Source organism: Canis aureus, chromosome 11 (assembly GCF_053574225.1).
Source record: "Canis aureus isolate CA01 chromosome 11, VMU_Caureus_v.1.0, whole genome shotgun sequence".
Lineage (NCBI taxonomy): Eukaryota > Metazoa > Chordata > Mammalia > Carnivora > Canidae > Canis > Canis aureus.
The window spans coordinates 27,651,402-27,674,726 of record NC_135621.1 but is presented as its reverse complement, the minus strand read 5'-3'; the positions used below and the strand labels follow the sequence as shown (position 1 = coordinate 27,674,726).

General features: G+C 41.7%; 1 protein-coding gene across 18 annotated transcripts in view; it reads left to right on the top strand.

Annotated features, from left to right (window-relative positions):
• Window positions 1-23,325, top strand: part of TNRC6B (trinucleotide repeat containing adaptor 6B) — a 255,544-nt gene that overhangs the window by 142,766 nt on the left and 89,453 nt on the right. For 6 of the 18 annotated variants that reach the window (XM_077914419.1, XM_077914432.1, XM_077914425.1 and 3 more), the window contains exons 1-2: window positions 180-332; window positions 664-704. The exons of 8 other annotated variants lie outside the window; for them this stretch is intronic. In XM_077914419.1, coding sequence (XP_077770545.1) covers window positions 195-332; window positions 664-704 — 179 coding nt within the window. In that variant the 5' untranslated portion in view covers window positions 180-194. Of the gene's footprint in view, window positions 1-176; window positions 333-604; window positions 705-23,325 lie in introns of those variants that run through there. 4 more of the 18 variants (XM_077914424.1, XM_077914418.1, XM_077914420.1 and 1 more) reach the window with 3 other exon arrangements.

The window sequence follows — 23,325 nt, the reverse complement described above, 5'->3', positions numbered from 1 at the left end:
AGAGAACTAATTATCGGTGTGACAAGATTGTTCAGCAAACTTCACCAATAGCACAAAACAAAGCACATTTTTAGTCCTGAGCTATTGGTGCTTCCTAGCCAGGTGTCAGGGCACTCTAGTGCATCACAAAGACTTCACATGTCACAACCTGCCAGGTTTTCCCCCTCTGCCCAGGGTCTGCCTCACCCGCCTTAATGGACTCCCATCAGGATTGCTTCTGGCTGTATGACCCACCTTCCTCTTTCCATCAATCCATGTCCCACCATTTTCCATTCCATAACAGAAGTCAGCTTCATGAGAATACTCTTTGCTTCTACTTTAATCTCTTCCAGGTATGTCATAAGAATGCAAAAATATGTAAGTGTGCAGTAAATAGACAAAATTGGGACGATAGCCCAATAAACTCTTTAATGATTACTTTGATCAGTGCCACTGTGGAAAATCTTTACAGTTAAAATAAGTTCAGTATTTGAGATGAAATTTTGAGATCCGGTGTCTTCTTTCTTTATATAGCCTTAGGTTCAGCCATCAGAACATTCTCATGTGGTAAGGCCTTCTGCTTCTGAGATTTTATGTTTTGTTTTCATTTCCTGCCACATGGCAGGTGCAGCTCAGAAGTACCTCCAGAAAATGCTGAAAATGCTGGCCCCTATCTTTCTGCAGGGTGCAGTGATCCAGAATCCAGAAGGGCTGTTAGTTGAGAGGTAAGAGGCTGGCTAGCCCTGACTTGGCCCCTATCTTGTCTTTGTTGCCCGTTAGGATGGAACTCCCTCCTTTCCTTCCTCAGTTTTCCTTTTTGACCTCTTTTCACCCATATAGCACTGCCTTCTTTAGCCCTCTACTTCTCACTCTTAGCCTAAACAAAAGGGAAGGAAAGAAAAAGAGAGGAAACATTATAATGCAAAAATTTTGAGCAAAATACTTAACTGTCTTTACCTGTTGCCACATCTCTTTAAGTTTTTAGAGGATATGAATATTTTAGTCTTTTGTGTTTTGTATTTCATAAACCACTGGTACTGTGCTGTCTGTGGGTTATTGGTGATTTAATTATAAGAGGAGGAGGTATGGGGGAGGATCTTTTAATGCAAATTGTGGTTAGTCCTATGAAACTTGAGAGTCTACTGTTAATTCACAGAATAAACATTAGGATGATATGGGAGCACAAGTCCAGTTCTTGTCCTCCTGGTGGAGGATGCTGTGGTTAGTGTCCAGGGCCAGTCATTGCAGAATCCCCTACTGCCACTTTGGTTCCTAGGGACGTGGAACACAGGCAGTGTATATCCTCCCCGCTGTTGACCTGCCCTTTTGCTTCCTCCATTCTACCATATTCAGAAAAACCTTCCAAGTGATTAGCTGGAGTAAATATATGTGTTACAAAGCAGTTTGTGGAACTTGGGTCTCAAATGCTTGCACCACTATTTGTAAGCATGAGGTATCTCTGAATGATAATGTGTAACTGACCTGGTGGCTACCTGGCCTCATTGATGCTCTTTTGTGAGAGTAATTGGCTGCAGAGCAACTGCAGAGCTGCCTGCGGCTATCTCAAAGCTCTGCTATACTTACACCAACCTGCTGTTGTTTTTCCTCTGCTAATGCTGCTGCTTTTTTTATTTTTAATAATTTGCCAATTACTGGGGTTTTGTAGGGATACCAACAGTTCACTGAAATGGGCATAGGGAAAATGCCATTGCTTTTTAATCTTCATTTTCCCTCATCCAATGAAATTATTGATAATAAGACTCTAGTGGTGGTTATATTGAAAATATGGATGCGTTTTTATCTTACCAAACAACACTGTTTAATTTTCCATTTTGAAAACCGCATGCAGGCATATGTAGCAAAGGGCACTTTGCCTAGCATACATTAATTTTGATGATGGTGTTAATTTCAGGTGTATTGCACACATGCGATCTAATAGGCTGATCAGCTGTTCCCAAGCACTCCCAACCACACCTGGAGGGTATTGAACCCTGTTTTGTTTTGTTTCAGTTGGTTGTCTTGTTCTCATAGGGAAAATTGTCAGTGTGTTTTGTTTTGTTCAATGATGTACCCCAAGTGCTTGGAAGAAGTTTAATACATGTTTGTAGATTGTAGAACACAAACAGATGTAATTAAGTAGATGTTATTCATGGATTATTTGTTAACATAAGGTGAAATCATGTTTTTACGCATTAAAACTAAGAATTCTTTGGTATTGACTGGAGGTCAAAGATTATTGGCACTCTGATATGCTGATTCTGTGACTAATACATTAAGAAAGAATTTATACATAAAACAGTACTATAATCACCCAAATCACAAGTTAAGTCAGATGTTGACTTGTCCACAGAAGCAGTAATAACCATCAACCTGGAAGCTTTTTTTTTTTTTAAAGATTTTATTTATTTATTCATGAGAAAGATAGAGAAAGAGAGGCAGAGACATAGGCAGAGAGAAGCAGGCTCCATGCAGGGAGCCTGATGTGGTGGGACTCCATCCTGGGACTCCAGGATCACATCCTGAGTGAAAGGCAGGTGCTCAACTGCTGAGCCACCCAGGCGTCCCAACCTGGAAACTTTAGGGTCAGAGTGAGGTCCATTACTGAATCTTAAACGTGAGTCAGTAATTTGAATATTAACATTAAAACATTGAGAATTTCTTTTAAGTAATTGAATAATCTGAAAATTGCCATCATAACAAACAGAAATAATACTAGCTTTTGTGACATTCTCGTTTTACTATATTATTTATTTATTTATTTATTTAAAAGGTTTTATTTATTTATTCATGAGAGACACAGAGAGAGAGAGGCAGAGACACAGGCACCAGGAGAAGCAGGCTCCATGCAGGGAGCCTGATGTGAAACTGGATCCTGGGACTCCAGGATCACTCCCTGGGGCTGAAGGCAGATGCTCAACTGCTGAGCCACCCAGGTGTCCCTTAGTTCTTTTTTAAATGTAATTATTGAAAGTGTTGAATGTTATCATCTATAGAGTATTTTCTTCTAAATTAATCAGAACAGTTTTGAAACCCTGAATGCAGTGTCAGTGCTATTTTGATTTGGAGAAGCCATCAAGTGAATTTGGATGGCCTAAGGGGATTTTGATTATTAGGAGATAATTCTTCTTGGATTCTAAGGCTAAGGTGGATTTTATTTTATTTTATTTTATTTTTAATTTTTTTTATTTATTTATGATAGTCACAGAGAGAGAGAGAGAGAGAGAGAGAGAGGCAGAGACATAGGCAGAGGGAGAAGCAGGCTCCATGCACCGGGAGCCCGACGTGGGACTCGATCCCGGGTCTCCCGGATCGTGCCCTGGGCCAAAGGCGGGCACCAAACCGCTGCGCCACCCAGGGATCCCCATAAGGTGGATTTTATTCTCATCTACCACAATATGGGGACAATACAATGGTATTTAAGAAATTATGCAATGGAACCAAATACTGATTATTATTCCCAGAGCTACCTCATTGGGTCCTTACTGCTTTAAGCCAGTTTCCTCACCTGTAGAATGAGGCTAATAGAATTTACCTCAGAGGTTTAAGGATTACATAATTTAGGGCAGTAGCCAACATATAATGAGCACTGAAATAGTATTATTTCAGTTCAGATATTAATATGATTATTAAAATGTCTGATTTCTGCATGTGATGCCCAGTTAAGAGGTTACTGGGCATAAGTATATGTTTAGGAGCTGTTTCTAAAGATCATTGTTTCATCTTTTTTATTTAAATGAGTCCCGATTTAAGAATACAGTTTTTTGAAGTATCGTTAGAGTAGCAATAGAAAATAACTTTGGGTCTAAATCTAACAAGGCCTCCGTGGAAGAAAATGTTAGGAGACATCAAAATAAGATCTAAATAAGCATAGAGTTCTGTCATGATCATGGTAAAAAGGCTTAGTAATTTAAAGGTGTCATTTCTCTTCAGATAGGCATTTAAATTCAAAGGAATTCCAATAAAAATCATAGTAATTTTTTTCTGAAACTTAATAAGCTGATTTTAAAAATGTATATGAAAGAGAGAAAAACAGAAATACCAAGAGGACTTACCCTACCCATGAATTAACACAAAGCTGTAGAATTAAGGCAGTGTGGTATAACTGTAGGGATAGAGATCCTTGCAGTACATCAAGAGTAAAAAGCCTAGATTCAGACCACTGCATGTACATAGAATCTGTGATAGAACTGGTCTTACCAGTCAGTGGGGAAAGATGATGTTTGACGCTGCAGATTAGCAGAGAGGATGAGCTCTTCAAGAGGTGTTGGGATGCTCTATATGATTATATTATTAGTCTCTGGGGGCTGCCATAACAAAGTATCACAAACTGGGTGACTTGTAACAACAGAAATTTATACTCTCAAAGTTCTGGAGGCTGGAAGTCCAAAATGAAGGTATTGGCAGGGTCGGGCTCTCTCTAGAAGGCACTAGGGTGGAGTCTTTCCTTGTCTCTTCCTAGCTTCTGGTGTTTGCTGGCAATACTTGAGGTTTCTTGGCTTGTCGCCATAACACTGTAGTTTCTGTCTCCATTTTCCTTTTTCTTTTTTCTTTCTTTCTTTTTTTTTAGATTTTATTTATTTATTCATGAGAGACACAGAGAGAGAGAGAGAGAGAGAGAGGCAGAGACAGAGGCAGAGGGAGAAGCAGGCTTCATGCAGGGAGCCTGACACGGGACTCAATCCCCGGTCTCCAGGATCACACCCTGGGCTGAAGGTGGCACTAAACCCCTGAGCCACGTGGGCTGCCCTCTGCCTCCATTTTCATATGATCATTTTCCCCCTGTGTGTAAGGATCAAATCAGACACACTATATACAAAAATAAATACCAGATGGTGCATATGAATATGAAAAGATTTAATACTTATAGAAAAATATAGGAGGATATTTGTGATCTTGGGATGGGGATGTTTACACATGGTACAAAAACACAAATCAAGAATGAAAAAAGTTGTTGCATTTATGTTTTTTGTAATTAGGAACCTATAACATTAAATAACACTGTAATGAAATTATCTAAGGGAAATTATTTTCAGCACATATTATCAAGAAAGATTTTGTATCCAGAATTCATAAAGAACTATTACAAATTGATAAGAAAAAGACCTAGCAGAAAAATAAAAAAATGAATTTCACGGTAGAAAAAACCTAAATGGCCAATAAATGTAGGGGGGAATCCAATGTAATTGGTAATCAAGGAAATGCAAGTTAAACCACAATGAGATACCATTTTGTACTCCTCAAATTAGCAAAAACTAAAAGATTGGAAACTACTGTACCAAGAATTGGTAAGGATATTGGGGCAACAATATCTCACTCTTCTAGGGGGAGTGTAAATTATAGTAATCACTTTGGAAAACAATGTAACAGTATGCAGTGAAGTTGGAAAATATGGACATTGGGTGACCCAGCAGTTTGAGTTATCTGCATCACTGAAGAACTCTTGTGTATATGCTTGTATAGGAGGCAAGTACCTGGATGTTTACAGCAACAACGTGTGTAATAGTACAAATTGGAGACATAAATGTCCATCAAAAAGAGAATGAATAAATACGTTGTGGTTCATTAACAATGAAACTCTGTACAGCCTTTATATGAATGAACAGTAATAAAACAAATTAATTTCAGGAACACAGTATTAAGTGAGAAAGGCAAGTCATAGAAGAATAAAGCAGTCCAAATCCATTTATAAAAGTATATAAAACAAAAAAAAATATGTTGTTCAGGCTACAAAGCGTCGTGTGGTAAAGCAAGGGGATGACAGGCATTTAGTTGAGGGTGGTTAACTCATAGGGTAGGAAGGTGTGGAATCATAGAGGTATATAGGGATCTCTGGGTACTGGGAATGTTCTTTTCTTTAACTGAGTGGTGGGTACATGGGTATCCTTCTATATGATGTATGCACTAAATAGTTAACAATAAAAACTTTTTAAAAACTACCCCCAGAAGTTTTATTGTTTTTAAGAACGGAAAAATAACAGAAATGTCAAGTCTTCATCCAAAAAGTAACTCAAGTGCTGAATACTTATTTTTACATGTGTTTTGAATTCTTTGTAGATGAGAGATGCTTGAAACAGAGAGAAGGGAAAGCAGGCCCAGTGATTTTTGTTTGTCCCATGACTTTGGCATTAGGAAAGCTTGTGCTGCTGCCGACGTGACATTTTGTCCCAAGAGCTGGTGGAAGGGGGTTTTGGAGGCATGTGAGAGCATATTCACACGTTTAGCAAAGCAACAATATGCCCGTCTCCTTTTTGTTTTCTTTTTTCCTGGCATCTAAGTAATTGAGCCAGATGGAAAAATGTTTCTTTCCCACATTAGGTTCTCTTTCAGCGCGTCAGCCATTAAATTTTACTGTCCCTAATCTCCTGTTGATAAGACTTCAAAATGTGAGGAGCTAAGAGAGCCCCAGTTTATTCTAGTCAAAGCTGATCGAAGCCTTCCTTTAGAACGTCCACTTTCCCCCTAAGTTCTCCAGCATGGAAGCTATAAAGATAGCTTGCATTGACCCCTTTCTATTCAAATCATATACTTAATAGAGAGTAAGAAGAAAATAAATGAATCCAACTTTCCTTTCTTCTAGCCTGTTTGGGCATATAGTCATCTGGCGAGAGAAAAAAGCCCAAACCCTAATCTTACCAGAACAGTAGGGAAAATTTAGTATTAAGCAAAAGAAAAGAAATAAATTAGGAACTTGGGCTTGGGTGGCACCTGGGTGGCTCAGTGGTTGAGCATCTGCCTTTGGCTCAGGTCGCGATCCGGGGTCCTGGGATCAAGTCCCGCATTGGGCTCCCCACAGGGACCCTGCTTCTCCCTCTGCTGTGTCTCTGCCTCTCTCCAGGTGTCTCTCATGAATAAACAAATAAGTAACACTTAAAAAAAAAAAAAGAACTTGGGCTTGGGCATCAGACAGACGTAGGTTTAAGGCTCAGCTCTGCCACTTACTATGTGTAGATCTTTGTAATTTACTTGAAGTCTCTCACTTTAAAATGGGAATCATCATAGTCCCACAGGCATTAAGGATTGAAGGACTAATATATCTAAAGCACCTGATCGTCATTCTTGTTCTAGGACTGGCCCTAATTTTCATATAAAAAGCAGGGACCAGATATTCCTCCTGCCTTCCTGGCTGCCCCTCAGGTTTCACAGGGCATGTCATCTTTTCCTGCCATTCAAGTGGTTATATGAACATGGGCAGATCACAGAAAATCTTTGAAATGGTTGCTTCAACTATAACGGAGATGGCAATATCTGTGTGACAATTTCACTATGCAGATCAAACAGTCAAGTGAGATGAGACAGCAGACATGGAGATGCCCTGTCCTCTGTGACATACTGTGGGGACATAGGCGCTGATAATTGTTCTCCCTACCTAACACTTAGCACCGTTCCCTGTCCCCCACCCCAGCAAGCCTGTTGTCTGTGGAACTCACAGTTTGATCTTTATGAGGTAGCTTTGAAGGTGTGTGTGCTTGTACAGTCGTTACTTAAAATTGGTAAGGGAGTTTGTGGGTCCATTTCCTCTTCCAAATATATTGAGAACTGCTAGCACTTTGGTCAAAATTATTTTCTCTAGCATATTTGTCTGGCAATGGCTGGTTTAGGGGTTAAAGTGGGCAGTGGTTAAAAAGGGTAAATGAGTCAGACACTCCCTCTTTGCTGCAGTAGAGGCAGTGTTCGAGTTGTAAATAAAGAGGAGGATTGGGAACTGTTAACATACTGTTGATAACAAATGTCCTTTCATAGGCATCTTTCTTAGGCCTTAACTCAATTAATTATAAGGAAGATATAATAATTTTATGTGCTGTGATTTGCTAAGATTTATATCATCCTTGGCTTTGTCCTTTGCCATCCTCTCTTCATGTTCCCTGGATAAGCTCATTACTCCTGGGACTCAGGCTTCCATCTTGGCACTTTACAGCTCCTGACTCCTGTTACATCTTAACCTCTCCTGTGATATGTTTCCAAGCTCTTACTCAACAGGTCAGTCTGGGTGCCCCATGGGCACACAGGTTTTACCACATCTCAGCCTGAACTCGGGCTCTCCTTTTTACTTCCCTCTGCCCCAGACTTCTGCTCTTCCTCCTCTGTGCTCTCTCTTGATTGAGAGCCCAGTCTTGATCAGTCACCCTAGTCTAGGAACCTGGAAACCATCCTAGACCACGATCCCTAAACCTCAGAACTGACACTCTCGAGGCCAGATAATACTTTGCTGTAGGGGCCAGTCTCATGCGTTGTTTGATGTTGAGCAGCATTCTTGGCCCCCACCCACCACATGCCAGTAGCTCCCTGTCCCTTCAGTTTGACAATCAAATATGGTTCCACACATTTCACAGATGTCCCCTGGTGGGGAAAACTACCTCCTTTGAAAATGACTGTCTTAGACATTTCTTTTTCTCTTCTCTTTTTTGTTTGGTCAGTCACTAAGCCTTTTTGATTATTGCTCCCTGAATATCTTTCTGAGATTTCCTCTTTCCTCTTTATTCTCATCGTGCCTGCCTTAGATCAGGTGCTTTTCTCTTGCCTGAACTATTTTAGTAGTCCTAATAACACCACCTGCGTCAAGTACCTGACGTGCATAAGATGGTCTGGTTGGTGCTTTCATGTGTGCTATGGAATCCTTACCACAAACTTTTTGTGGGTCTCTTGAGTTGCTGGCAACCTCAGCCTAGTACAAACCTTTAACCAATAGAGGAACTTACTGGCTGTGTTACTGGGAAGCCCGGGGCTCCACCCTTTACTGTATCTATGTTGTGCTTTGCTTCAGCCCAACAGGCTCTCCCCACAGGGCAGCCGGAGGCTCTGGCAACTCTGAGCCTGCCTTGTCCTTGTAGCCCTCCTTCCCGGAGAGGACAGCAGGAGTTGTTGTCAGGAGCGCTCTGGCAGCTGTCCTCAAGAGAGACCAGTCCCTCCCCACCAACAAAATGTGTAAAGAGAGACCCCCTTTCACATGAAGGAAACAGAGAGGGGGACCTGTGTCCAGGGTTGTGTGCTGGGTGGAGCTTGCAGGGCTCTGATTCGAGAGCCTCGGGTCTTTCCCGTACTGTATGCTGCCTCCTGACTCACCTGTCCTTCTGTCTGTCTCTTCTCCTGCCAGGTAGCCTTCCTCCACATGGAAAGCTAGCTTTCTGAAATGGAAATGTGGTTGTTTAATTACTTCGTTTACCAGATTGCTTCAACAGTCCCTCACCAAGATAAAGTCCAAATTTAGCCTAAGAGACAAAGCCCTTTGTACTAGCCCTGCTTATCTCAGCCTTATCTCCTGTCATTTCCCTCTTTGTACTTAAGGCTCCAGCGGCCCACTGCCTCAGATTGTCATGCTTCTGCAGTTTCCTCAGTCTAGTGGAGTGGTCAAGATCACTGGGGAAACAGATAGACCTGTGTTTGAATCTTGGTTCTCCCACCTACTAGCTCTGTGACCTTGGACCCTGCCTGGAACACCCAGATCACCTTGTCCCCCTAACTGAAGTCTGTTCTCTAAGGCTCTGAGCATTGAGCATGGTCCTTGCTGAAGAGGCTTTTTTGGCTTCTTAATGCCTTCCCCAATGTCACTGTCCCATTCTTAGTCTCTGCACATACTACTGTTGGCACTTTCATTAGTATCCTAATTGCCAGCATTGATGATTTTTTTAAAAGCATACCTCTGGGTACAGATTAGCTTGGGGTTTTTATGGCCTTTGGGTATGGACATAGGCCAAGGTTGTGGTCTCTGTGTGTACTGGGTTTCTACATGCTTCCAGCATGTATCAGCTTCCCTTGTGGCTGTAGCTTTGCTCCTGCCTGTGTGCCTTGCCTTTCACCCGCTGGGTATTTCTCATTTCTTTTAAAAATAGTCATTAGCAGTGCTATCCAGTAGAACTTCCTGCAGTGATAGAAATACTCTGTACCTACACTGTCCTGTGTGGTGCCCAGTAGCCACATGTGGCTCTTGAACATTTGAAATGTGTCTGAGAAATTAATTTTTACATTTTATTTCATTTTAGTCAATGTAAATTGCCACATGTAGCTAGTGGCCACCATATTAGACAGCTTGGGTCTTAACTGTTGTTAATTATAGCTTAACCCTTCCTATTAAATGAGATTATATCTTCTCTCATTTGTACTTTCCGACATTTTCCTTCTGCTCTATGGAAAACTGTTATATACTTCAAGCCTGCTGTATCTAGAATAATAAACCTGTGTTAAAATTGAAGAAAGAAAAATAAATAAATAAAATTGAAGAAAGTATTTAATGCCATTGAACCTAAAAATAGTTAAAATGGTGAATTCTATGTCACGTATAATTTTTCACAATAAAAAAGAGGCCAAATAAATAAAATCTTAAAAAAGAGAGAGAGAGTGCCGGCATGGTCAAGGGACACAAAGCCTACAGTGACGAGCATCAAGGAGGTTTTGCTGAGGAGGCAGCACCCTGAGTCTGAAAGGTATGAGCAGTAGTCCAGGGGAAGGAGATGAAGAGTAGCTTCCTGCACTGGACCTGGAGAGGCTAGAGAGCAAGCAGGTGCTTGCTTGAAGAGCTTCGAATGGTAGGCTCCGGAAATGAGGCTGGGTCTGGAAAGTCATGGAGTGATTTTAAGCAAGCAAAGGCATGTTTGGATTTCATTTTCATAAAAATCACTCTGGCTGATCTGTGAAAAACCTATCAGAGGGTGGCAAAGTTGGATCATGGGAGACATAATCAGGCTAATACCAATCACAGGGATAATAATAGCAGCTAACATTCAGTGTTGCAGTGATTCAAGAGGAGAAGATGAGAGAGCCTGGGAGTGCAGGGATCATATGACTAGTATATGGTGGAGTTATGGTGCCATTTCTTCCTTGAAAATGAGATTTCCTTATCTGGAGAGGTCTTTTTTACGCACTTTGCAGTGCATTACTATATAGGAATAGCTAACCCAAAGCCAACTGAGATACCACATTCTTTAATTGCTCTTTAAATGTGGAAGAAAATTCAATTCATATGACAGATAATGATAGAGTAATATATAAGCTCTTTACGTTAAAAATAACACAGTGAAGGATTGGTAGGGGAGAGATGGTTTGTGGCTGTGATAGGGTAGCATGAGGATTCTCATAGTGGAACTGTTCTGTACCTTGACTGTGGTTTGGTGGTTGTACGAATCCACATACGGCAAATGACAGAACTAAAGATGCACACACACAAATGAGTACATATAAAATGGTAAAATCTGAGTAAGATAGGTGGATTACATCAGTGCCAGTTTCCTCTTTGTGATACAGTACCGTAATCATGTAAGATTTGCCCCTGGAAGAAACTGAGTGAGTAGTATACAGGATCTCTGTGTGTGAATCTATAGTTCTCGAAATAAAAAGTTAAAACAAATTTAAAAAATGGAGTAAAGCAAGTCCCTCTTAGAGCTCTTGGTTTTCAGTATTTCCCTTTCATCTGGTGTCTTCAGTAATAATTTTCTACAGAAATGACTTGTTTTGATTAAATTTGGCATATTGGTAAAGAATATTAGCTGTTTTGTCAATTTTGAGATACACATACTTTTCTTCACTCTCTAACACCTTTGAAATATGGATGCATCTTAGAATTCATGGACACTTAGCACTGAGTGCGTCTAGTTGGTGCCAGTTTTTCTTAGCAGCACCTAGAATACCAGTGTGTCTTAAGGATTGCTGGTATCCGAGATTTAATACCTTTGGTGAGTCATCCAGCTGTGTTGGAAAAGACCAGTGGCTGGTGCAGAGTTATGTTATGCACTTTTTTTGGGTGGTCTATCAGTTATTAAGTGTGTGTTTCTCAGCTCCAAGCTCACCCTTCTCTGCTCTTGGCTTTCTCCCACCCACTTCTGGCTCTGTTAGGCATCGTCAGTAGGGGTGTGTGAGGGCCACTGTGGGGCCAGAGGAGGAAGGAAGAACTGGCTTCTTCCTGTCTGTTTCCTCTTCCCAAGAGGGTTACTTGAGCAATACTGCTTTGCTCCAGCAGCAACAGCTCCTTTCCTGTGGTGGCAGCTGAATTCATTTCCCAGTTTTTCTGATACTGCAGGGCTGGCTATCTTGCACCTCCCGGGGCACAGGCACCCCACCAAAGCCCCCCTACTAAGAGGTCCCTGGCAGAACTTTTTCCCTTTGTTCCCCAACCTATGGCAGCTGCTCTCTGTGTCTCTTTCTTTTTGATTTTGAAGTGACTAGTCAATAATTTTATACCTAGTTAACCATTCTTTATATTAAAACCTCTCTGTTAAAATGGTGAGTGTGGTCTTTCTTCTGCCTAGACCTGGACTGTGCTAGTAAAGTTAAAAGACCCAGCAGTATGTGCGTGGACTGCACCCAAGCTTTGCTCGTGCACGTTCCATTCTCTGCTTCCATTTGACCTTTTTGAAATAGAAATCTCATATTTCCACTTAAACCCAGCAATAGATTCCAATGCTCTGCGGAAAAAGAAACTTGTTCACAGGGCCTGCAGGGCCATGGCTGGGCAGGCTCATCTGCTACTCCATCCCCTCTCACACTCCACTTCCTCTGTCACACTGGTCTCATTTCAGTTCCTCAACAGCCAGGTTTTTTCCTGCTTCAGAGCCTTTGCCAATGCTGTTCCCTCTGCTTAGACCATTTCCTCCTCCTACCCCCTGTGTCCTTAGCACCTCCTTCCTTTAGTCTCGGTTGAATTAGAACTTCCACAGGGGTGCTCTCCCTCCCTAACAGGTCTGCACCCCCAGTACATGCACACACAGTGCTACATGCCCCTTCCAGCACCTACCACAGCCTTATGGATGTTTCTGAGTTTCTCTAATGAAGGTCTCTTTCCCCAACTACGCCTGGCTTCCTGAGGGCAGGACTAAGTCCATGTTGGGTTTTTTTCTTTTCTTTTTTTACTGTGTGTCCTCAGTGCCTAGCACATTGCGTATGCTCAGTGAATAGTTGCTGAATGAACAGGGATATTGTAAGATAGATATTTGTTGAGTGTAGAAAGAGACCACTTGTTGGTAACTTAATGGTGAATCAATTTTTATTATAAGGTAAAAATGTTTAAGAAAGTGAGTTAGGGGGATCCCTGGGTGGCTCAGCGGTTTGGCGCCTGCCTTTGGCCCAGGGTGCGATCCTGGAGTCCCGGGATCGAGTCCCACATCAGGCTCCCGGCATGGAGCCTGCTTCTCCCTCTCCTTGTGTCTCTGCCTCTCTCTCTGCCCCTCTCTCTCTATCATAAATAAATAAATAAATCTTTTAAAAAAAAAGAAAGAAAGAAAGAAAGAGAGTTAGGTTTCTATGAGTCTTGCTGTGAGTTAGATTACTTCAGTAAAAATACTAACAAGGAACCAAACTATGAGAAAAGATTTACCTTTTTTTTTTTTTTTTTTTTTGGGAGAGAAAGCATGTGTGAGCAGTGGGGGGAGAGGGAAAGAGGGGGTCTTTTTTTTTTTTAAGATTTTATTTATTTGAGAGAGAGTGGAGTGGAGAGGGAAGGGCAGAGGAAGAGGGGGAGAGAGTCTTGAGATCATGACCTGAGCTGAAATCAAGAGTTGGACGCTCAACCAACTGAACCACTGAGGCACCTCAAGATTCACTTATTAAGCTGGAAGTTATGATATGTTAGATTGCTCCGTTCTGTAATATTTGGAAGAAGAGGATGTGAAAACCCCTTTGAAGCCTAATTCCTATTGCGGTTTCTGTATGGCCACCCCTTCCTTAAAAGACAAACATGAAATTATCCCACTTTCTTTCTTTGAGTTGCCATTAGTCTCAAATTGGAGATTTTACCACAACATGAACATTCTAAAACTTTCTCCTAATTCACTACAGTGCCTTTGCCTGCCTTTCTGCCAGGTCGTCCCAAGCTCACATTTGCACGGGTGAATCTTCCCTTAGCGGGTATACCCCACACACGTCCGTTCTGGGAGCCCATTAGCATATACTGTGAAAATTCCTTTGGACTGTGGAAGCATTTTCTTGACTGCTTCTTGTCTTCTGTAACTGCATTATTGGCATCTACCTTTTTGTAGTTAACAATAAAAAGTAGCGCCTTTTTCTTGATACTTGTGCCACATAGTACTTTCCAAATTATTCTTTTATTGAAATTAGATTTTGCCAGTGCTCTAAATTCACCATAAAATGTTAGGGCCGAAGGGAACTTGACATCACCTAGCCCAGTTCCCTCTCAGAGGTATGACCCAGAGCCAGGTGAGTGGCCTCCCCAGAGCCCTAGACACCCTGCCTCATATGTCAGTGCCAGTGAGGGCTGTGAACCTACTGTGCACAAGGCAGTGTCAGGAAAGAATGCACAGTGTGACTACATCGTTTTTTTCTAAGCCAGTCCTCTGGAACTTAACACATCCAAATCATTGTTGCTATAAGAAAGCAGACCACAGCTGGGTTCCTGGGTGGCTCAGGGTGGCTCAGTGAGTTAAGTGTCCAGCTCTTGATTTTGGCTCAGATCACAATCTGAGTCCTGAGATGAAGCCCTGCGTCGGGCTCCATGCTTATCGGGGAATCTGCTTGAAGATTCTCTCCCCTCACTCGTGCATCCTCCCTGTTTTTCTCTCTCTCAAATAAATAAATCTTTTTAAAAATCCTATTACATAGTACCTTATTGATTACTAAGTGATAGTGAAGAGTAGAATGCAGAGCAGGAGGGGAGGTGCTGCCAGCAAAGTCTTTGCAGGCCAGAGACAAGTTAGCTACAGGTGCAGGTGGATGGACATCCACTTTATTTCTTTGTTTTAACAAGCATTCTTTGAATGCCATTCCTGGATCAAGCATGGCTGGCACAGGGGGGCCGGAGGGAAGGCATGCTGTGTCAGAGGTGGCAGTGGGTTGTGGTAACTAGAAGTGAGGGTTTGTACAAGGGGGTGTTGTAGAGGAGACAGGGATGTAAGTTCAAGCCACGTGAACAGCAGGCTTTAGGAACCAGGCTCAGGAGTGGAGGCTTGATCCTGATGGGTAGGGCAAGTTCATTGTCCAAACTGGGACACTTTTAAAGAGCAACACTCAACCTCCTAAGACTTCCGGGAAACAGGTTTGCCTAGCTCTTGAGTTTTCAGGCTGATCTGGGCAGGTGACATCATCTATACCCACAGAAGAGTTAAAGTTGCTGTCAGAGGCAAAAATCTGATTAAAAGTCAAATGAACTTTGTTACAATTACCCCACTGTGTAGAAAGTATGTGTTTACCACTTCCTCTCCCTGGAAGACTAGGCAGAAGCCATTGAAAGTAGAGCCTGTGTCTAGATCCCCTCCATATCCCCAGGGTGAGGATAATGCCTGGCGCTTAGTAGAAAAGTCAGTATTTGCTCAGAAAGATGACTAAGTGCTCTGGGCCTTCAGGAGTCCTTCCATTGAATCTAATGGGAAGGGCGAGGGGAGGGCCCGTGAAGGAGCAAGAACAGCATTTCTGGGGGCTGAGGGGTTAACCTAAGCAGAGGACCAGGCCTGGGAATGTGGACAGAAGGCTGGAGGTGCTTTGGGGCACTCCCCTGCCCCCAGGAGACCCTCTTCTACCCACCCTTCACCCTGCAGACTGGGGCTGAGTACATTGGTGTCAGGAGTAGCCACATAGACCTTCTCACCTTGCCTTTTGAGCTGGTTCTTCCCTGTCCCTGGCTCGCTCCCCCCACACTCCACACCCTCCATGGCTTTTTTTCACCATTCAGGCCCCAGATGTCCCTTCTTCAGAAGCCTGCCTTCTCGTTTTCCAAAAGAACCCATTCTCTGCCCTGTCCCATTACTCTGTCTACTTAATTTTCTTCACCGTGTTGATAATTGCTAAAATCCTCTTGTCCGTCTGCTGGTGTACTGTTGTTTCCCTCACTGGAGTATAAGCTCCATTTCTGTCTTTTTCTCCTGTATGCTGAGTGCCCAGAACCAGGCATATGCTAGGGGGGACACAATGTGAATACAGGGGGGGCTATATTACAGAGAGAGACCCTTTGTTTTTAAAAAATCAACTGTTAACTTAGGTACTTGTTTAGCAACAAATTGTGATACAGCTTACAACGGACATCATTGAGAAGCTGCCACCATAGGGCATCCAGCATGCCTGAGCCTGAATGCTGTGACCTCCTGATCTCTGCCTCTCTCTACTGGTTACTTGTGGGTGATGGAATGTATAGTAGGCAATCCTTGTTGAAGGATGCCCAAAATCTTGATAGCCATCGACAGACCACAGGGATCCTGGAACCAAAGCCAAAATCCTGAGTATGAGCAGGAGCTAAGATTTAGAGTATGCCAGTGGGTATGTGTTCAGCTGTGATTTCTCTACCTTCGAGGGAGGGGTGGAGGTTTGCACCCCCTCCCCTTCATCCCCTCCCACCTACTGGGGAGCCTTTGTCATTCTGTCAGCTTTAGAGTGACTTAGAAGAGGGAGGAAGAGACACTTCGAATCTACCCTGCTGGAGGCAGTGAATAGTTTTGTGAGTATGTGTGCATACAACTTCTTGTTCAAGTGTTTGCTTAAATCATTTTATCTTCCTGGAAATATTTTTTACCTTTTGGTTAGCACCTTTAAGGCTTGGTTGTGGTGTTCACTGTTTCATGTCCCTTTTCCTTTCATCTTTTTTTTTTTTTTAAACCAAAGATGCACATACAACAGTGCAAAGCTTAATTGCGGAAACCTCAAGTTGGCCAAAAGGATTGGCAGGCATTGTGAACACGCTCTCTTTCTTCACTTTCTCTTCCCTTTTAAAGGCTTTGTTTTAGGAAAAGGGAAATTGGTGTGTTTGGAGAGCAGTTGTTAGCTTTTCAAGACTGGACTCGTTGGTCTAATTTGGTAAAGGCCCAGAGCATGTCAAATAAAATGAATGAAAAAGGTAAAGCTAAGGCAGGCATGTAGGGGAAAGCGAACTGTAAATTTTAACTCAAAAGCCCCACCTAATATGCTTTTAGCACAAAGGTCTGGCTGTTTCTGGGAAGCTTTAGGTTTCCCGATGATGGTGGAATCCCTCTAAGGTGTCCCTTTTCCTGCCCTTCTTGCCTCATGCACCACCACTCCCAGGTCTGTTGACACTTCTGTCCTGTGTTCCAGAAGATTTCTAGGTCTTCCTGTGACACACTATAGCATGTAGTTTCCTTCTCTTAGGTGTGTGAACTATTTGACAGTAGTTTTTACCTCTATTCCACGTCAAGTCTCCAGTGTCCAGACAATGTTTCAGGAGGCATGTTCCTATTCCATTTGCGTGCTCAGAAAATCGATAAATACAAACTTGTTTTAGTTGCTAGTTTTCTCTTGCAGATAGTACACTTAAGTGAAGATTTTGGCTAACTTCTTACCCTGTTTATTGACTCCTGTCTACTTTCCCGCTGCCCCTTCCTCTAAGGTTCCCACTGGACATTCTGCCCAAAACTGTCCTCACTCTAGGTTGTTTGGCAAATGTGGAGTCCATATAAGGGGTGATTTAGGGAGGATTTCAATGACTAGTGTCCTAAAGTTAAGGTATCCTGCCCTGTCCATCTCTTTTCCCATTTTAAGGTGTAGCCAGGAAGTGGGATGACTCATACCTCATAATCCAGGCACTCTCAGCCCCAGGAGAAGTGGAGGAAAAAAACTGCTACTCTTTGGAGTTTCCCCTGACCCCCTCTTATATTCTGTGTTCATGCCCTCATAGCCCCCTCGTAGAGGTAAAATTAGGGAGTCCCTGAAACCTCTTAGTTGTCCATTTGCAGCTTGTTGCTGAGGATTTTGTTCTACTCTATGCTTGATCTGGGCAGCCTGCATGCCCATGTGTGGTGGGCGGTACACTTCCCTGTCTGCCACCACACAGAATGCAGAGGTGTCAGCAATAAGAAAGAGGTTTACAGGGAATGGGGAGCCGACCCAGGGGAAATTCCTTGGCTATTTGAAAGCCTTGATTAGAACCAAAAGAAAGAGAGGGGATTTGCATTCCATGTGTGGGACCACTTGAGCCAGGGAAGCGGAGAGGAATGAGGCTTGTCTGGGAGTAGAGGGTTCTCACAAAAGAATCAGAGCTCCTGTGGCGACCCCTAACAGTGTGATCTTCTAAACTCAGGATAGCATCATTGCGTTGACTATGTATTTGACTCCCAGATCCATTTCATATTGTTTATTCAAGTAAAATAGATTATTGGATTTTTTTTAAGATTTTATTTTTAAGTAATCTCTGTACCTAATGTGGGGCTCAAACTCACAACCCTGAGATTAAGAGTCACATACTCCACCAGCCAAGCCAGCCAGGTGCCTTGTTTATTGGGTTTTATGCAGTTGTAAAAATAACATGCTAAAAAAAAAAAAAGGAAAAGGAGGTGTTTGGGTGGCTCAGTCAGTTGAGCCATCCTACTTGTTTCAGCTCAGGGCATGATCTCAGGGTCCTGGGATGGAGCCTTTTGTAGGGCTCTGCACTTAGCAGAGAGTCTTCTTTAGGATTTCTCTCCCTCTGCCCCCCCCCCCCCTTCTCTTGCTCTCTCTCTCTGAAATAAATAAATAAACCTTAAAAAAAAAAAAAAAAGGAAAAAGGCAAACCAGAAAACAGATTTTGAACTATAGAGAATGAACTGATGGTCACCTGAAGGGGGAGGGAAGGGAGGGGTGGGTAAAATAGGTGTTGGGGATTAAAGGAGGGCACTTGTCCCAGTGAGTATCTGGTGATATACGGAAGTGTTGAGTCACTGTGTTGTACAGGTGAAATTAATAGTAAACTGAACTAACTGGAATTAAATAAAAACTTTTTTAAAAAAGAAAAAAGGTTATAAGAAATAATCTTGGGATGCCCAGGTGGCTCAGCAGTTTAGCGCCTGCCTTTGGCCCGGGCCGTGGTCCTAGAGTCCTGGGATCAAGTCCTGCACCAGGGTCCCTGTGTGGAGCCTGCTTCTCCCTCTCCCTGTGTCTCTGCCTCTCTCTGTGTCTCTCATGAATAAATAAATAAAAGCTTAAAAAAAAAAAGAAATAATCTTGTATATCCTTTACCATCTACCCTGTTGGTAACATCTTTCTGTAGTATCATTTTTTTTAAATTGAATTTATCTGATCAAAAAGAGTATATGATTATCCTATAACCACCCAGCTTTTCCATCTCAGACAGAGCAGTATTATTCATTTTATATGTTTCTTTCCAGGGAGTCTCTAGTAGAGATAAAGAACTACATATAAGCCCCTCTTTTTCTTACACATACGGTAGCATAACGTACAAATCTTTGCATCTTGCTTTTTAAATTTAACAGTATATCTTGAAGATCTATTTTCATTAGTACATAAAAAATTTCCTTTTATGTATGCAATTATATAAGCTTGTGTGGATAAGCTGTAATTTATTTAACCAATCTCCTAATTGGTGGACTGTGTCCAATCTTTTGCCATTATAAACATGTTACAACACATATCCTTTATGTACATAAATTCCCTCATGTAATTATTTTCCTGTGATCTGTTCCTAGAAGTAAGATCGCTGGATCAAAAACTATGTACACTTTAATCTTGATAGGTTACTGTCAAATGGTTCTCTATACAATTGTACCAGCTTATATTCTCACTAGCAATATATGTGAATGTCTTTTTCCCTGACCCCTCTGACAGCACCGTATTTTTTCCAGATTTTGGCTTTAACAGTTTGGTAAGTGAAAAATGGTGTATCAGTGTAGTTTTATTTTATTTTTTTTAAAGATTTTATTTATTTATTCATGATAGACATAGAGAGAGAGGCAGAGACACAGGCAGAGGGAGAAGCAGGCTCCATTCCAGAAGCCTGACGTGGGATTCGATCCCAGGACTCTAGGATCGCGCCCTGGGCCAAAGGCAGGTGCCAAACCACTGAGCCACCCAGGGATCCCTCAGTGTAGTTTTAATATGCTATTCACTTGTAGGGAATGCTATAGATCTTTTCATATATTTAGAACTTATCTTTTCCTCTGTGAACTGTTCTTATTCTTCAGCCGCTTTTCTATTGTATTGTTGGTCTTTTCCAAATTGATTTGTAGGAGCTCTTTATATACTATGGAACCTAGTTTTTTGTGATATAAGTTGCTAATCTCTTTTGCTCAACAAATACTGATTTGTTTCTGGTAGATTTATCATAATAGTCGTTTCAAAGCTTTTATATATATATATATCTGTATCTTACACAGATACAGCAATCTGCTCTTAAAATCTACATTTTATATAAATATAGAAATTGTTTGTGGATTTTGAGTATGTATCCTAGTTAGTCTTTAGGGGCACTTGGCTGGCTCAGTTGGTAGAGCATGTGATTCTTAAGTTGTGACTTTGAGCCCCGCATTGGGTATGCAGATTACTTAAAAATAAAATTAAAAAAAAGAAAGTCTTTGTTCAGTCTAATTATGAAAAGAAAAATTAGCCACAGTTTCTTCAAGTGCTTTAGTTATTTCCTTCCTTCCTTCCTTCCTTCCTTCCTTCCTTCCTTCCTTCCTTCCTTCCTACCTTCCTACCTTCCTACCTTCCTACCTTCCTACCTTCCTACTTCCTTTACATTTAAATCTTTTCTCTATCTGGACTTTATTTTCATTTAACGTCTGAGATACAGATCTAATTTTTTAGAGAGAGTCATGTTGGCTCCTGAGCATCTTCTCAGAAATGATTTGTGTCTCATACCTCTTTGTATTACCCATAGCCCTTCTCTGGTGCTTTATGTACCATAGCTGCTTGATGTGCAGGAGAAAGAAGAGGGCACCAGTGTAGAAGCAACAGTAACAGCAGCCCATAGGCAGGTATTGTTAGGTGCTTTCCATCCATGTTCTCTAATTAGCTCTTCCAGATAGGTAGCATACCCCCATTTTATAGATAAGAAAACTGACTTAAAGGCCAAATAATTTGCCCAAGTTTCCCCCATTAGTGTCTGAAACCCAAGATACATAGAATTGATCTTAAAAGTACCAGACTTCCGGGCAGCCCCAGTGGCTCAGCGGTTTAGCGCCACCTTCAGTCCAGGATGTGATCCTGGAGACCTGGGATCGAGTCCCACATCAGGCTCCTTGAACGGAGCCTGCTTCTCCTTCTGCCTGCCCCTCTCTCTCTCTCTCTCTCTCTCTCTCTCTGTCTCTCATGAATAAATAAATAAAATCTTAAAAAAAAAAATTACCAGACTTCTAAATCTGTGTTTGTTTGTTTGTTTGTTTTAACTAGACAACCTTGGTAGGTTTTGCTTGTTGTAATTTACCATATTTGTTTTTTTTATTTATTTTTTTATTTTTTTATTATTTTTTTATTTATTTATGATGGTCACACACAGAGAGAGAGAGGCAGAGACACAGGCAGAGGGAGAAGCAGGCTCCATGCACCGGGAGCCCGACGTGGGATTCGATCCTGGGTCTCCAGGATCGCGCCCTGGGCCAAAGGCAGGCGCTAAACCGCTGCGCCACCCAGGGATCCCAATTTACCATATTTGTTAGGGAATTGTGGGAGGTAGAATCAAAAGAACTTGGAAGAAGTTATTGGAAACTGAAAGTCTTAAAACACAGAAGAATAAGAAATACTGCATGCATTAGTTCAGAAACTCTAAACTCAAATTATATAAAGTGTAGTCTTTAATTTAACTACAAGGGGAAGAAAGTTCTTGATACCATAAGAGAAATTTAAGTATTCTCTCAGAAAAACATGATATTTACACATAGCTGTTACTGAGATTATCTATTGAAGATGGCAATGGTAGATAGATCATTCTCTAAAAATTTCCCTCAGGTTACTTAAGTAGAAATTCGATACAAAACTGTATACAGATACTTGAATATCATCTTGAATGGAATTAGGCATCCTATATTTGATCCTGAAGAGTTAAACACAGGCCAGTGTTGACTTAGTTGTTATCAAAATGCTGTATATAAGTCATATATTAAATTTTGAATCATTTTTGCACTGTTGTGTAATTTTAGTTGAAAAATTGGGTCATGTAAGTTCATGAGTTAGCTTTACTCTGTAGTTACTTATTAACATTAAACATACTTATCTTTCAGAAATATACATTTTCCTCAAGGTAATTCAGTTATTATCTTTCAGCTTGCTAAATTTAAATGACAACTACTGGCACCCAAGAACATGACTTTCCCTTTTTACTATTCTGAAAATAGAGCACAAATTAAGAGCATTGAGAAGTAGGGTACAACTGTCACCTGTGGAATCCTGAATTCAGAGTTGATTTCCTTCTCTGCTAATTTTTTCAATACCAAGATAAGTGTCACAAATAGCACCGTTTCTCAGAGGATTTCCAGAATTAGAGTAACAGGCACAAACTTAATAAAATGGTAGTAATGTGGCATAATCAGGAAGCTTGTGCGCTGCCTGTCTCCCTCACTGTTTGGAGTAGATACTGTGTAATCTCTGAGGAAAGTCTGCATCTCTCCCATTTAATTCCTGACATAAAATGCTTGTTTTTTACTGAAGGCAGAGAATTAGAAATGTGTACATTTTCCTCATAGGGCCTACATTATGACGACACCCTTAACGCCCCTCAGACCTTGTGAATGCCATATATACATCAGTCCTTTGGTCAGAGGAGAGCCAAACAAATGTCTTATTGTCTGGATTCTCTTTTTATTGCTTAAATTTGAGGAATGTCTTTAAAGATTTTCATTTAGCCACATTTCTTTTAAGTACAGTGTATAGCTGTGAGAGAGAAAGTAGCTTGGTCAGTGAGAAAGAAGGCTCCAAAGCCTGAGGATAATGGCTCCCGGTTGAGGGCACACACTATGCAACTCCCCTCTCCTGTTTTGGTGGAACTTTCCAGAACCTGCTGTACTATCTCCGTTTGGAATGAGGACACAGGGATCTGAGCCTCAGACCTCCACATCAACATCTTCAAAGAGGAGGTCCAAATGTGAATGGACATCTTTAGAGCACATCATGCATTTTGATGTCCTAGCCGTTGAGTCCTTGATGCTACTGGATACCACATACTCTTAGTCATATGTCACACTTTAATTCCTTTAAAACTGCCTTTTGTTTTTTTTTTAATTTTTTAAAGATTTATTTGATAGACATAGAGAGAGGCAGAGACACAGGCAGAGGAAGAAGCAGGCTCCATGCCAGGAGCCTGACGTGGGACTTGATCCCAGGACCTCAGGATCGCGCCCTGGGCCAAAGGCAGGTGCAAAACCGCTAAGCCACCCAGGGATCCCCTAAAACTGCCTTTTAATGGAGTGTCAACTTACTGTAATTTTGGTTGAATTGCTAATAATCTTAGTGATTTCAAAGGTCAGTTATTATTTATTCTTTTAATATAATAATTGTGTTAGACCATGCATGGAGGCAAGCAGAGAACGGGGAAAAAAATACATAAAAACAAAAGCACCTAAATGTTTGTGAACGCAACCCCTATCATACTAAGTCGTCAGTTCTGAGGATCTCTGGGTGGCTCAGCGGTTTGGCGCCTGCCTTTAGCCCAGGGCGTGATCCTGGAGTCCCGGGATCAAGTCCCATGTCAGGCTCCCTGCA